The sequence below is a fragment of the Eleginops maclovinus genome, chromosome 3 (genome assembly GCF_036324505.1).
Source record: "Eleginops maclovinus isolate JMC-PN-2008 ecotype Puerto Natales chromosome 3, JC_Emac_rtc_rv5, whole genome shotgun sequence".
Taxonomy (NCBI): domain Eukaryota; kingdom Metazoa; phylum Chordata; class Actinopteri; order Perciformes; family Eleginopidae; genus Eleginops; species Eleginops maclovinus.
Genome location: NC_086351.1, coordinates 20,818,232 through 20,835,458, shown reverse-complemented (window position 1 = coordinate 20,835,458; position 17,227 = coordinate 20,818,232). Strand labels below are relative to the sequence as shown.

Sequence of the window (17,227 nt, the reverse complement as noted above, 5' to 3'; positions counted from 1 at the left end):
CGTACTGTGACCCCGAATGGCTAAAGCTAACCTCAGTCTAATAGCATGTCTACTAGTCTGAGTATAAATCCTCTGACATTGGGATACCAATGGTGAGATATGTTCCTTGGACTGGGACAACTGGAGTCACAGCTTCTTTATTAAAGGCGCCCTATGCTCCTATGCCCCTAGGCTCTGTTGTGATTGGTCAACTGCATAGAAATGTGTTGAAAATGTCCCGCACCTTAGCCTATCATGTACAATGTGTTTGAGCACTAGATACAAGAAGCAGAAGTGCTACATAGTGATGTCACTATGTTACAAAAGTAAACTTAGGGATTTTAACCTTTGCAGACCATTTACATGCACACAAAACTATATAACACATTACAGGAAAGGGAAAAGCATGACAGGGCCTCTTTAAACCAGATGTCTCTTCCCATCCAAGTAAGCTTCTGTGTTTAAATGATCAAATATGTTGCATTTAAAACAAGAATGTCACTTGTAGAGCGCACACCCACCACCAAAGCCAGTGGTGCATTGACATGTTCCTCGGATGGTCCCACTTACCGAGTTGGGAAGTCATTTGTTTTGACTTCAAGAGCTTTACTGTAAGTCGTAATGTGGAATCAACAATTCCATTGTAACCAATTCAGAAAACATTACCTCATGACGGTGGTAGCAATCATGTATTACATTCTTAAGTATGATGACAAAGAAGCTAATTGGATTACATCAAAACTCAATTAGCTGAGTTTCTGTGGACAAGTAAGCAGTTCAGATCACTGGGGAGAGTTTAAAAATGGATATTGTTATGTAACCAAGACTCAAAAACATACGATTGTGCATTCCAGCTGCGGACCCAGTGGTTGAAAAACTGTACTCTCAGTGCCACTATAATCAAAAGCACTTTTCAATAAGCTCATGTTTCTATTCATCCAGTAGGCAGCGTTTTGAAGGACATTGCATGGCAACCAGAACTTAGTTCAAAGAAGGTAAAACTGACTCATCCGCGACTGGAGCTCCAGACGCCTGAATCCTTCAAGATCACTGCACGCAGCAACTCTGCTAAACTGTTTGAAATATTTCTTTTAACAGCACCGTGTGCTGTTTGCATGAAAATGACAATAGCAGACTGCAAAAAGGAAGTGGGCAGATGGTTCACTGAAGGCTATTATCATCATACCTGTCTGACACAGCCTTCATAAATTCATCCAGCAGGTCATTATACTCCTGGCCTCGTACTCTCTTATGTCTCAGGCCAATGTAGAGAGGGTCCTTCAGCAGCACCTGCAGAAACACATAAAGGAAAGAAGGTGAGAGGAGAGAATATGAGACAACTAGGGAGACTAATGACAAAGAAAGAACGGAGCCTGCGTTTGATATTGGAAGTTCCATCTCAGTTTTAATATATTTTTCTTTAAAGCTGCAACGATCAACTGCACTAGTTAGAGATTCCACTTTCTAATTCATGACTTTAGAGAACTTCTTTTCACACAGGAGTAAACCCCAAGTACGGAAGGGAGGGGATTGACAAAGGGCTTTTTTTATTTAAGATTTCAAGAATAAAGTTGAATTATTGAGAATAAAGTTGGAAAAACATTTCAATAATAAAGTACAAATGTTGAGAATAATGTAAATTCCGTTGGTCCTTTAAATCAAGTAATGAGAGCAGAAGATGCACCCTGTTGAGTGTAAATCCTTCAATTTGTGTCGTTATTCCTTGTGATTAGAAACAACTTTTGGCACAATCTCTTAAAAATTATTGTACTTAAAGGGGCCCTTCTTATGCTCATTTTCAGAACCTCTTTTCCTCCACACATCTAAATCAATAAACATGATATAACAGCTTAACACTTTAAGAGACACAGCAGTAACATCTGTGAAACCAAGAAAGACTCAATCAATAACTAGGATAAAATATAAATACCTATTAAATAAATAAAAAAATAAGACATAAATAATAAGAATGTAATAATTAATAACTGTTAAATGGTTTAAACACCAACTTTAAAGGGAACTTTGCTAATAAAATTGTAAAACAGATAATACAAGCGCCAGTGTTACATATCGATGTCACACACACACACACACACACACACACACACACACACACACACACACACACACACACACACACACACACACACACACACACACACACACACACACACACACACACACACACACACACACACACACACACACACACACACACACACACACACACACACACAACTTAATGCTTTTATTTTCCTTTTAGGCACTGGCCCTTACAGAGCTTTTGGTTTTAAAGGAGTTCTCGTTATAAAACCTTGACTCTTTAGGTCTGTGATGTGATGCAAGTAAATTATAAACAGTACACTCTTTGTGAAACTGTGAGCCCTGACATGAATTAAGACTTTAGTATTACCCTTTATGTTTTTTTAATAAAAATACTTCTATTCTGGAAAATATTAATAAGAAATCAAAGACCTGTAAATTAAATTGTTTCCAAAATGTCTGTAGTACTGTACTCCATCCATTTTGGATTGCATTTCAATAAAGTTGGGGGGCTTTTAAGAGACCATTAAAACATTTTATAACAGAAGTGAAAATATCCTAGTATGTGCCAAGTCCCAAAAACACAGGATCCTACATTTCCCAAAATGCAAATGTAAAACTGTAAAACATTTTACAGGATGACACATCAGGGGAATACACAAAATGTTGAAGGTAATATTGAGTGCAGTATTTCAATAAAAAGTAAGGGAGTCAGGGAATATGTGAAACTATGAATGTGAATTCTGTCCAGTCCTGACATGTGCTGTGCCTGTATGTGAAAATAATAGAGGAGAGATATTACAGTGTGTGAGCACACCCGCACACACATGGACACATGTGTAGACCTTAGACTTCTGCCATGTGTGTGATCCTACAGCGCTAAGAGACACCTCCTGTCATGTCAGTTCACACACCATCTGCAGATACATCTCCATGCCCAGAAACTAAAGTAACACAACTAAAATAACTAACATTTTGGACACATTTAAAGTGTCTATGTCTATTATAGGTAGACATGATTGCTTATAGTAAATATCATGACAGTCCATCAAATAGTTGATTGTCTTTACAAACTTGCGTGGCAATCCATTGATTGCTGTCAATGTTGAGACATTTCAGGGGATAAATTCAAACTTAAACTTCATGGTGGGTGTATATGATAAGTCAGATGAACAATGACTTTTGGAATAACATTTAATGACATTTCATCCACTACTTGTTGAGATATTTAGCAGTCCATATGAAAGTAGGCATTCTATGGTGTTACTCAGAAAGGATTTTGAGTTTTCTGTTAGAATTTCTTTATTTTTGACAACTCAAGGTATTGTTTGGCTTAAACAAAACATATTACTAACTGCATTGACGTCAGATCCGAAACAATAACTATCCAATGTTTAAAAAGCTCCTGGAGTAGAATGAATTAGAATGAAGAATGTCAATATGGGACATGTGTGTATAGAAGCCATAGGGAACAAGGCTTTACAGAATCCAAGAATGTGAAGTAGATGAAAGAGCAGCAGTAGTGAACTTTGACCTTTCGCACTTCCATATTTAGAAGAATGAGACGGATTCAGCTGGGACAGGAGAACATGAAGAACAGAGGTTGCTGGGAAGCCATGTGTGTGTGACAGACACACATGGAAAATGAAAGAGAGAGTGAGTGTGATGAATTACATGGAAGTAAATGCCACCTGAAACTTTGCTTTCGTCTATCAGCCCATATTTCATCACGTATTTAAAATGATGCACCTTCCAGAATAAGCTGAAGGATCCCACCCTAGTCTTTTAAATATCAAGTTTTCTTCCAGGGTTTTTCAATTCTTAGACGTGGGGAACTGCTCCAGTTTGTTGCCATGCCCCATTGGGACAGACGACCTTTACTTCTGGGGATGGATAATTAGAGGGTGCTACTAAGATGAGCGCGGCAGCGGCCTCCTTTCCATGGCAGGGTCGAGACTCGCCATATCCAAGAACAGCTCAGAAAGTTTATATAAGGCAATATTTATTTGAAGTTGACAACTCATTTCCTGGCAAGCTCTAAATGGACAGTAATAGTCTCGGGGTGGCCAAGTTCAACAGTAACCAAAACAAGCAAAACATTTTCATGTGATCCCGCTGAGAGGTGGGGTGATATCAGGGATTGCTTTCGGTGGTCATTTAACAAGATGATGCAAGAGCATGCAAGGGGAAAGATACAAATGGACATAAAATCATAAAAGAGGTACATTTTTTTAAGTTTCCACTCATGTATTGTCAATGAAGTTTGATGGTGAGTTTATGTTCCATTATTCAGTAATGAGTTTACTCACTGACAAAAGTGCCTTTGACCCTATGACCCAACAATCCACTAGCAGATTTGAGGGCCAATTTTAAATGATTTATTTCAGCCAGAAACTTTTTTTAAAAGTGTATTGTTGGATGTTCTAACTTCTGAAAGTTCTTTAAAGAATCATGTAAGAAATGCTTTAATATTTTATTTGAAACATCTTATTTAATATTTTGCCAAAATGAATTGTTTGCATGAACCAAACCCTTTGAAAAACACAACATTCTGCACTTCCCTGTACAACTGGGAAGCCATGACTGACTCGACTAAGAACAAAAGTTAAGTTGTGACATTTTGATTGAACTGCTACTTACACGGACGCGGCAAATAAGTGAAGATGAGAAAAGTTAGGTTTAAAAAATGTGGAATAAAAACCCCATTTTGAATTCCCATTTTGTGTCTATATTAGCAAAATGTCTAAATATTTCGGTAAACATAGTATCCTAATATACACAATGTGTTATTTTTCCCAGATTTTTGCCAGTTGAGACAAACAAGTTCCCATATTACCCTCTGTTGATTGGTTAAGCTGTCCTTTGTGTTGTACAGCCCCTTTCTTTCAGAAGGGATTAGCACTTGTGTATGGCTCTACAGACACAGAAGCTCCGTATTCACTGTTGCAACTGTTTCCAAACTGATAAATGTCCGACTTCAGAAAATAATATAAGTTTTATTTGACTGCTTTGTTGTGCTGGACTTTTAATTAAGAAGTTTAAGTAGTTTAACATGCAATGTCAGTATTAAAAAGGGGACTGTTGCATTTATGAAAAAGTAGAAAAATACTGGCAGCCTGGACCTGTTTGAAGTAAAGGACCCAGTGCATTGGACATGTGAAAGCCCGCCCAGTACAGATGCACAAACAGCATATTGTCCAAGATGACATAATTTAATCACATTTCAACAAGAGAGTGTTTGTTGAGGTTATACCAGGTGATACCAAGTCCAAGGACACTGACAGATACTGTACAGGAAGATTACATGATTATGCCGTAAAAAAAGAACTCCCTGAGTTTCAGAGAACTCTTTTACTGCAGATTTGTTTGAATATATTGTGTGTTTTGTGCAGGAAAGCTTTCCTGGTAGTGAGATTTTATTGCTGGTTCTCACACAAGATAATAGCTTCCACATTCCTTTGCAAAGAAATAACAGAGAATCACAAGGTGGATCACTTTCTATATAGCTAAAACAGACTGAGCCTTCTCATGATCGGATAAGACCTTAAGGAGTAGCTTGACAATGTGTGAAATATGCTAATTCATTTTCCTGCAAAGAGTTATATGGGAAATGCAAACAAGTGTATTTCCCAAAATGTTCAACTATTTGGAAAAACACAAAGGTATATCTTGGTCAGAGGGTCTGCCTGCCCCACGGTTTGGACGTCATCCTGCCCGCCTCTCTCTACCCCCATATCCACTCAAGGACAAACATAATCCCATAATAACGGTCATTTTAATAATTAGCTTGGGCTACCACTACCTCATAACCTCCCATTGCTCCCATCATGCCTTCACAGTCAAAGTGAGGTGAGGTACTGAGGGGCAGCAGGCTCATATGCCTCCCATATGAATTCAGAATAACTACAGATACTAAACACACACAGACAGCCTGTTTGCCCCATTACAAATAATTAAGGCTGTCATCTCTTTATAATAATAGAAACATGGAAAAGTTGGCTAGAGTCAAGCTATTTTAAAATTAAATCGACAAAAAAATACAAATTCAGCAATACTACTGCATGTGTGTGTTAACGCTTTCAGGCAAATTTGTCACGGACTGATCGACATCTCGTAAATGGGAAAAATATGTCCTTCTTTCCCAGAGTTTGGAAGATCTATACATTACGTCTCAAGTCCAGTAAACTCTATAAGAAGATATGAAATGGATGCCGAATTGTAGTCAACGGGACTCAAGTTTGGTATTCGAAAGGTTCTGGTTTCCATTTGAATTTTGAGTAGTATTGACCGATCACATTTTGATGGGCTTTGGTGAACCGGTGATAATAAGAAGTGGAACCCTAAGCTAATGTTTGACGAAGATTCAAGGTTGGATCACTCCTGTAAAAATGGGTTAGCTGCGTCACCCACACACCCAGCCCTGCTTGCACCAAACACACATGTAGTGACTTGTTACTGGAAAGTATCATTACTTACTGACCCAAACTATATTCAGCAGAAGGATAGAAAGAGAGTTTTCTTGAAACAGAACCCTTACTCAGTCACATTTGGCTAGTTTGTATGTTACAGGATTTTAATAAATTAATCAATGTATGCTGAAATATTCCTATGACATCTCTACTGACAGTTTTTTAAGTTGTTAAGTACAATAGTGCAACCTCACCGCATCAGAATCCCCAAGCTCTGCATCAACATTCAATGACACACACACACACAGCTAATAACACTTTCTCTTCTTCCTGTTTTGGCATCAGATATTGGGCAGATTGAGGCCATAGGACCAAATCGAACCATGAGACAGCTTGTTAAAGCTGTGCTGTGATGCTCATAAACGTCCAAAACTGCTGTCGTGGACCCAAAAAATCTCATCTGCAGAAGTTATTATGACCTTAAACCAGAATCATTCAAACTGTTATAAACTCAAAGTGGGAATGCATAGAAGTGCCAGTAGAGGAAGAGGTCAAAAGGCAGAGCGACATACTGTAAGTCTATAAAGATAAAGAGCTGTGGTGAAGGAATTGGCAGAGCGAGAGGCCGTTTTGCTCTCTAGTTACAATGGCACCAAGAGGATTAATGTAGCAATGTAGTATATTTTATAGAGTTTCTGGTAAATCCGCAGTGTTACTGTTGTTATAATTCAAAGGATTTCAGCTGGGAGAACTTTGATGAGCTGTCGAGAAAGAGCTGCCACAGTGGGACATAAGGCCATGGAGGGTTAGGGTTAGGGTTGCACTGGCATGAAATCAGTGGGTTTCTCCATTTCTTGGTCTCTCTTCAATCTAACAAATATTACTTTTTAGTTTTTCTAATTGTATTTGCACTCATCTATTCCCAGCAACATATGTCATCCCTAATCTTTCTGAGACATTCTCTTTGATTGACACCAAACTCTTGGGACTGAGTCATGTGAGGACTGTCAAGATAAAGAACATCCACTGACAGCCTGCTCAGTGACTGAGTCTGCCACACTCTTGGCTGAAGCTGAGTGTTGTGTATATATAGATGTGCACACAAACTATTCTTAGTCTGTTTCAGGCTACAGACTCAAATGCTGCCCTGCCCAGAGTTTTAATCATCTTTCAGAGACTCTGCCATAGCGAACAGGGAGCATAGGTGGGTAACTCTAGCTCCATTGGCTGCTACTCCTGCTGGCAGAGGGGAGAGGTGTTTTCCCAGCTGACATCCATCAATGGAGCACTAACACCACTAATATAAAGGGTGTTTCCCTGTCATAAAGTGTGAGATTTGTTTTCTTTTTCTTGGCTGATTTCTGAGGTCAGACCTACCTGGCTACATTGCATTTCCCTACTGGCATACATCATCATGTACTCTGGCAGCACATTTTAGTGTAAGGGGCTGGGGCAGTTGAGTTAAGAGGTGAGCAGGAAGACTAAGCACACTTTATCCATGGGGCTATAATGACTTAATTTATCCAAAGGGTTAATTCACTAGAGTTTATTTGATTTATTGGAATCAATGTAATCAATCTTGAAGGAAGAAAGACACTCTACTAGCCCCTGCCGTTCTAGAGGCGACTTTATCTCTGGCCTATGTAGTAGGGTAGTAAAGAATAAAAAAACATGTTTCCATTGCAGTTTTTTGTTTCTCTCTATGACTAATGATTTGGAATGATGCATTGATCTGTGAGGGAGTGTGGTCATCTTCCAATTGAAAGGTTGTGGGTGCGATCCTAGCCCTTGCAGTCAACATGTCGATGTATCATTCGGCAAGATACTTTACCCGGAGTTGCTCCCGATGGCGTGGCTAACGGTGTGTGAATGGAGTTAGCAGGTAGTTGCTAACATTGGTTGCAATTAATGGGAGGTGTAAAGGACATAATTCTTGTATACGTTACATTTTGTTTCTCATTTAGTGATATGTTAACTTGTTAACAGGCTCACCTAAGATAATAAACAATGTATATAATAAACCCGGTTAAATATAATCATGTTAGCATTGTCGTTGTGAGCATGTTAGCATGCTGACGTAAGCCTTTAGCTTAAAGCAGTTGCATGCCTAACTACAGCAATATAGCATTGCTAGCATGACGTATGACTAGTTGACAAATTATTTAGAGTATATCAAATCTCAATATATGTTTTTTGAAAGGCTGTGAAGAAGTACATTTAAATACAAAGGGTCAAATGTCAAAAATACAAATAATTAAAGGTCTACTCGGGAACAACAAATGATTAGGTACTACTTCTACCTCTGATGTATGTATTGTAAAAATAACATTATGTAATTAAAAGGCCATTTGGAAAACTCAACCTCACACATGTTTCCATAAGTGAAAAGTAGTGCCTGTGTCAACCCTGTGATTTGGGTCTGCTCCAACTAATTGTTTCTTTCTTGGCCTCTGCTACACCCTTTACCCTTTAGTAGTACAACAATCAACAATGCAACAATCCAACCAACCAACCTACATCCGTTGCTTATTGTTCTGTGAATGGACCGTTAGACCTCAGCTCTTACCTCATTGTCTGTGCCCACATCCAGCATGATAGGCAGGCACTGCTGTGGCGGCACACCTCCACAGGCTGTGTACAGGGCCAGCTTTCCCACCGGGATGCCCATACCACAGCAGCCCAGGTCCCCGAGCCCCAGGATCCTCTCTCCGTCCGTCACACATACCGCCTGCAAATCAACATTACTGTCAGACATAAACAGTACAGTATTGCAGCAGCCACAGCAACCATTTCAATTTAAATCCTTGTGCTACATATTCCTAAATTAGATTTAATGTCCCTTTTATACACAATTTAATGAGGAACTAAATGAAGCAGCAGTTCTGCCGCCATGTCTCATGAAGTCAAATCTTCCTCACCAAAACAAATCCACCCTGCTACCCAGAAACACATTTTCTTCCTCATTGTAAGCCAGGCCCTCCTACACTCTGCTGGCTTTCCACTCACTTTAATCATTAGGCAAGAAATGCGTTCCTGCAGGTTGATTCCACAGCAGGAAACAAATCGATTGTGCAACACTTAATATCCCGAGCAGAAGTGTTTGATTTGAAACGTTCCGAATTCTTACTCTTTTCATTTTTCCACCATACGTGTGACGCAGATAACTCTGGCAGAGCATTTGGTTTCTACCAGAATATGACAGGTTTAAAGTCTAGAATGTCATTAGTTCTTCCATTTGGATGATTAAAAACTATAATGACCATAACTCAACACCATTAAGAGATTTAATCACCATATTATCAATTACTGTATGTGCCTGAAGCAGCTCAATCTATTAATGGATTACCCCAGCTCCCATTTTCCTTCTGCCTATGGATAAGGTAAAAGAAGGCCATATTAAGTAAGTTTACGATAAGACCACCCTGACAATGAGAGCGCACAGCTAAATGCCATGCTGTTGACAGCTGTGAACAGGTGGCTAAGGCTGCAGGTATATTTGACTTGCCAGGAATGCCTACTAGTTTCGTCATTCTAAATATGACGAGATTATGACTTGCACATAGTTGCTCTATACAGGAGATAAAGGGAATAATTCAGGCTTTTGGGAAATTGGCCAACGCAGCAGGTCAAGAGAACCAATAATGAAATCATCCACAGACACAATGGATCAAATGAAGCATTTTGCTACACCAGCCGGACATCTCGCTATTGAGCAGCGAGCTCTGGGTTAACAATAAAACAGAGAGAAGCCTCACAGGGATTATGTTATTATAATTAAGTCTAAAACTGTTGTGGCAATCTGTTAGTCAAGATCAGTTTTGAAGGCAGTTAAGGTAATCTTCTCTGGGTGTCCATAGAGATATTCTTTGTCCTTAAATATCATAATAACATGTGTTGTTGTTTTTTGTTGCTTTATTTCTTGTGCACTTCTTTTTCACGCTCTTTTGCTATTCACTACTGCAAACATTGATGTTAAAGTGTGTTGCTTCCATTTTGTCTTTCCATTTGTCTATTCTGTTTTGTTCAAGTAGTTTATATTCAATATATTTATGATTTGCCAGCATAAAAAATAACGCACAAATGGATTATTTTCTCTCTTTTTTGAGCAAACAGGAATTATGACTGGGTGCAATTGTACAGGATAAGGCTTTGCCATGGGTTTTGAAACGAGTGAACAACATGAATATTAAGAATGTTGTCATTTACCCTGACGTCCTTTTCTGGCCAGTTCTGGAGCACCGTAGAAATGTGGCCTCGGTCATGAATAGTAATGAAGAGCCCCCTGGAACATAGAAAAACAAATAAAAGAAAAAAAGTTAAAATAAAAATAAGACCAGAATTTCTGCATATTCAAAAGGCATCTCATTGTGCACTGGAAAGTTTTCTTCTGCATCCTAAGTCCCCATGTTTAATACCATGCTAGTTTTTATCAAGTTTATCATGTCACTAAAATGTTTCCAATAAAAATGGCAGCATAAGAACTAAAATAAGTCCTGAACACTATGTTCTTATAAAAACCTCTCATCTAAGATTTGAGGGAACAACAGCTGAAAGCTTTGCTTAACAGACGTTTGATGTAAAGCTGCTATTTCAATTCGGCCTTTCTTTCTTCTGACCAAGACTTTATTGAATACTGATGGCACCTGGGACTTTTATGTTGAGCCCGGATCTTGGGGCCTCTGCAGGGAGTTTGCTTTGGACCCTTGAGGCTCCCCAAATATTCATTTATCTTAGTATGACCCCTCCCACCAACCCCCTGTCCTTCCTTTCCTCGCTCCCTTGCATGAACGTCCTTCCCTCCAGGAGAATCGCAGGATAAAGAGATCAGTTCTGTGCGTGGGGCCCAGCTGCCGCCTCTTTCCTACCCTACAAACCCATCTGGTTATAGTATGGGGGGCATCACCTCCTCCGTGACAGTAAAAACATCACTATTTGTAAGAATCTGCTTGTAAAGTAAGAAGTCAACCCAGGTCACTGCTTGTGGAAGAAACAGTATGACATATTGTTAAAATATAGTGAGATGAAGATAAATACATAAAGGTATCACATAAAAATGCTTTCATATGTCAGGGATGAAACAGGGTACATTCCCAGCATGGGTTTCCAATTAACACCAGTAACCATGGTAGAAAAAAAGTACAGCCAGGCTAGCCGCTATGTGAAGCTGTACTTGGACACAAGTGGTTGTTTTGAGCTAAATAGAAACATCAGCATACTCACAAAGGCAAGGCTAAGATAGGCAGTGTTGGACATGAACATTTTTAACTGATGATGGTGTTACATGAAAGCTGAAGGATCCCCAAAGTTATTACAATGTATCTTGAAAGGAACACCAACAAGTTCCAAATTTCATGGCAATATATCCAATAGTTGTATAGAACTATAAAATAGAAAAACAAAAATGACGTGTCTCATGTTGACGCCAAAGAGAAAGTCAGGGGATCCCCAAAGCCAGTTGGCTTCTTCATCTGGTTACCTTGAATACTTGTACAGCATTTTATGGCAATCCACTATACAGTTTCTGAGTTATTTTGGTCTGGACTCTAGTGGTTAACCAACCAACTAAACGTCCGACAAACATTGTCGTCCCTGTAGCAAAATCAGCAAGTGTTGGAAACCCAAAAGATTTAATTTTCAGTTTTTATTACGTAACATGTCTCCATGATTTAATTTTTAAAATCTCTTTATTTTTCTGATCCTGACTGTGCTGCAGAACTTCTTTTCACCCTCTGTCTGAAACCAGAGCCCAGTCTACTATGATTGCCAGATGGCCAGCTCTGTTGTGATTGGTCAACCACAAAAAAAGTTCAAATTATTAAAGTTAATTAATGTGTTGTTTTCACTACCACATAGTGTTTTGTAAATTAATAATTGAATGTATTGGATTTATTTATATAGATACAGTATATACCTATATGTATAGCTGTACTTGTTTTAATCTTGTATTATTCTTTCTAGAAGTTTATTTTCTAAGTTATATATTCCTGGATATGTTTTTATTTTGTTCTGGTGGTCTAGCAGAAATACACATTAGACAGCCTCAATACTTTTCCATTATTTCCTGACATTTAATCAACTAAATAGCCATAGCTAGCTAGAGAGAAAAAGAGGAAAAAAAGATAAACAGCGTGACTGACCAAGAAGAAGACATTTACAGAAAACCATCCTCCCTTGAAAAGAGCTCTGAGGTCACATAGAGGTCACTAGGCCAAAAACATCTGGCATTTAAACACGTCTTAACTTTTGTGGCTATACGATGACACACATCTGCATAAAGCTACACATTTACAGAGTCGTGTGCTTGATATGCACACTGGGAAAATCAAGAGTAACAAATGTCTGCCGAGCTGTAATGTCTGACTATGGGGACCTGGACACGTTTAAACTGGATGAAAAGTGCAGCCTGCTGTGTGTGTTAACCTGAAGCCAGGAGGACATGAATCACTGCCAGAAAACAGAAATATGAGGCTTTAATGGAGAAAAAGCAGAATTGGGGGCTGAAAGGTTGACCCACAATCTGACTGAGTTGGAAAACAACTTTATGAGATGGATCAAAGCAGACAGCCAGACTGGCAGTAACGCCTAATCTCTGTCAACATGAAGGTTATGAAAAACATTTCAGCTTGCCATTATTCCTATCCTTCCTCCAATCCTAATTTTCTGCCATTCTGTGTTTGCACAGGAGCCGTCGCCCTCATGACCTTTGACAAGTAAGAGTGCCCATTAAGTCTTTGAACTGACAGAAAAACACACACAAACGCACAATCCTCCAAGAAAAGGCATCATGTATCTACAGTACCAAAAGCAACAAGGGGCAAATCTACAGTATCTCATGATGTCAGGACTACTGCTGTTTTAAATCCATCATCACTGTCCATCAATGATGATCTTTCTTTAAGCCAAGATTTAGAAATTGTGGAAAATTGCTTATTGGCTCATTGACAGCACACAGGGTGGCTGATAAAAAGTAAAACAAATCATGTGTTTCACATATTTAGTGTGAGAATATTGTTGCGAAATGTAGTTGTTTTAGCCTTTCCAAATTTGAGGATTTAGGTCAAAGGAAAATACTTCCCTCTGGCACTTTTACAGTTGTCAAGCTAACATAAAACCATTGCTCATATGCTTCATAATGTGAACCACTGCACATTTCTCAGAAAATGTTGCACATTTCTGTATAAAACTACAACTTCTTGCATAGCTCTTCTTTTTTTATTTCCGATATATTATACTTATATTGTTAGTATTGTTGTTCTGTTCCATTTCTACTATGTAGATGTTATGCACCAATACCCCAATGCAAGTTCATTGTATGTCAAACCCTACATTGCAATGAAAAAGATCCTGAATCAGATTTTGTGGATTTCACCTTTAACCACAGGGGTTTCGATCACCCTATGACAGAAGTAGCCTAGATAGATGTAGACGTAGATCAGGTATCCCTTTATGGACACGGACATAATCATTACTTTGGCTTTCAGACATTCATCCGTTTTAATTTTAAGCTACTTTAAGTTTATTTAACAGTTTATCCACATTTTTAGTGGTTTATCTTACAAATATCATCACCATTTATGCATGTTTAGCTATTAAGCTATTAGTATGTACGTGTATTTTGGTTACTTTACATTACATGCCACTTTTATCCAAAGTGACTTACATACAAACAAAACTGCTGATACAACATGCTGACTGTACTGGGACTCGACCCTGCTCCCCTGATCCGAGGATCAGCGCACTACCCCACTGCGCAACAGGCTCCCTCCCAACTAACTTGAAGTGTGAATTCATTATTTTAGCTAAACAGTTGAACTGTGAATCTATTTTTTTTCTCCAGCTGAACACTTACACTGTCTACCCATTACTTAAGTGATAGATTTGAAATGATTTATTCTGTATGTAAAGCTTACTCTTTACATTTATCTGCTAGCTTGATAACTAGTTATTTTGCCCTCTATATGTGGAAATATGTTGATATTTCTAGATTTCAAAAGAGTTGAACTACTCCATAATCTTTTCTTTTACCCCCAAATAATTAAGTCATGGGATACAAGTATTTCTAGAGGCAAATTATATTTCTCCCTATATTGATGCGTATAGGTTTGAAATGTGTGCATGAGTGTAAGACTGCTGCAGAAATGACCACAATGAATAGCAGTCGCCTTATTTTCTAGCTGAGAGGAGGGCCACAAAGCATTGAGCTGCCATGTCTGGCTTCTGCTGGAAGAGTGTGAGGAGAACAGAGAGGGTAAAGAAAACAACCTGAGGGTCTGAAACAGCAACATCACTGACCTGCAGCCCAACACAAAACACATCCTAGGGACTGTGGAAAGGCTACGGGGGCCAACAGGAGGAAAAGCTGCTTTCCACACCATGACCTCAAAACACTGTCTGCGCCCCATGACGCAGCCGGCAACTGATCGCTGACCCGTGTCCATACAAAACACTACCAGTGACCATTCTTCAGCCCCAGCACATAACCTTACTCTTCTCTGAGCTGGACCCCATCACTGGGCAAGCCACATGAAGTTCAACTGACGCAGTGCACACAAATCATTGGGAAATGACTGTGAAAATAGTGTCAAAGGTCGAAGTCAAGCTAAGAGACGTCTCAAGCTAATTAAGCTCCAAACCTACCACAACAGGAAGGTTTTAATGGTTTTTGTCCCCTGAGAAAAATGTGATTTCCTCAACTGTTAAATTAGTTTGAAAGGGCATAATTGAAGCTCAAAGGAACCAACATATTGACTTGAGTCCAAACAGTGCAGAGGAAAACAGTTTTGTTATTGTGTGCAATTTAAACTCTTTCACATATAAATAAAAGCATCTGAAATGTCACACTGAAAGAGAACAAACGCCATTTTTGAGAGGTTAAGCCTCAGTTAGGAATAATATGTTAAATATAACCTAATATATCTTCCAACACAAGATTTTATAGTTTTCTCAACAGATCTACCCCTATCTAACCCATCTTCATCGCATACAGAGCATTCAGAGGCCTTAGGATTTGTAACTTACTAGGAAGCCCTACACATTAATCTACGATGCATGGTACATTTTGTGAATTAAAAGTTAAGTTATAAGCAAACTAATTGGTTAGGGTTTATGAAATTGGAATTTGTGTTAAAATAAGTATTTTGGGATGCAAGTTACATATGCAATGTAAATACATTGTGACATCAACAGAATTGTCCTGGGGAAAGGCTTTGACTTTTTGACCAATCCATCCATACAGTCTACCTCATTCTGAGCACTAACTTTGAGCATCTTATATTGGCGTGAATTGGTATCATTGGAGTAATTTCAAAGTTATGTCGGCCTCATACAGATGCTAAAGTGTTCAGGTTGCATCGTTTTCAGATGCAGAGTGCTGTGACAAAGCATTGGTATTTGGCAACCTAATGTAGGAATGGATTGGTTATCTTCACAGGCAATGAAATGAAACCCTATTCAAAGGATTTCTAGATATAAATCTTTTGGCCTTATTGCCATTTGGCCTATTGGTCACTTTAACCAATCCAAGATGTCTATTACAATCATTACTCAAGACCAGTGGATGTGCTGGTCCAGAGTTGTTGTTTATTGGCATATCTACATGTGACCCTTCAAGAGGGTTTATGGTGTTGAAATGCATTTGTTGTTTAAAGGTTATGTAGTAGATTTTGGAGCCTTTACATATACACCCTGTTCCACTGTCACTTTTACACTTGTTACTTTTTCATTTACACCAAGCTGTTTGACATGCTTGACACACTGTATCTTAAGTTTGATGCAAAAAGAAATGTTATTCAAGCTATGCAAAGCTGCATGTTTTTTAGATGGGGTACACCAGTAACTGTACAGACAGTCTGTGAGACACATTTAGCTCTGTGAGTGACGTAATCCCTTGTCACTCTCAAAGGTTGTAAAAGACACATACACTCAATTAGCAATGACATGCAGTATAGCGAGATCCTCTACAGAGTGTTGTGCATCCAAAGAATTAGCTGTTTCTGCGACATAAACAGACAAATGTATAAACTGTAACAGAGTAGGATATTTATAGTTAAAAAAAGCAAAGCGTTGATCAATCCCTCGCTAGAAAAAGCAACACAGTGGGAGAACGCTCTCGTGAAGATCTATGACTTTCAAACAGAAGCTTCAATCCAAAATTAATACACTGGATTCCTCCGCCAGATAAGCTGCTGGAATATTTAACGTATCATTTTATTAATGCATGGAAGTTCAAAAGGCTTTATCTGAAACAAAACACACATTTCTCAATAGCAATAAATTGATATTTAGAATATATCAATCTGCACGCCACTTGGTCAGGATTCATCCGGTCACAGGAGACAAAAAGTTTAAAAACACAACCAATTTTTATCATCATTAGACCAGGACTACAATATGACATGAAATTATGAAAATGTTTTCTCATTGTCTGATGTGGGGAGCCTATTCATTTTTAAATTGATTGATGAGACTTTTTACCTTTTTTTTCTAAAACAGAACATACCCACTACCAAAGCTTACAAAACTGTAACCAAGACTTGGTTACACCTTGGTGAAGGTAAACCAAACATTTATTCTCACGATGATGTATTTGGTTTTGCTCCATATTGGAATTTGTAATGCATGCCAAAGTCCAATTTGTCAATACACTGGAAAGACATTGGTCTTGGTCTGACGCACACGTCCATCTGTCATCATATCAGATGAGTAGCGAATCTTATAAAAAACCAGCACAGCATCAAGTGAGACAGCCAAGTACACCAATACCCACAGATACTTACAGTAGAGTCATATGGAGACGG

At 38.6% G+C, this 17,227-nt stretch overlaps 1 protein-coding gene across 1 annotated transcript in view; it reads right to left on the bottom strand.

Moving 5' to 3' along the window:
* Window positions 1-17,227, bottom strand: part of me1 (malic enzyme 1, NADP(+)-dependent, cytosolic) — a 79,241-nt gene that overhangs the window by 13,444 nt on the left and 48,570 nt on the right. Inside the window, exons 4-6 of the mRNA XM_063880358.1 lie at window positions 10,638-10,713; window positions 8,998-9,159; window positions 1,166-1,269 (exon numbers count right to left, since the gene is read on the bottom strand). Of these exons, the coding sequence (XP_063736428.1) occupies window positions 1,166-1,269; window positions 8,998-9,159; window positions 10,638-10,713 (342 nt within the window). The remainder of the gene's footprint in view (window positions 1-1,165; window positions 1,270-8,997; window positions 9,160-10,637; window positions 10,714-17,227) is intronic.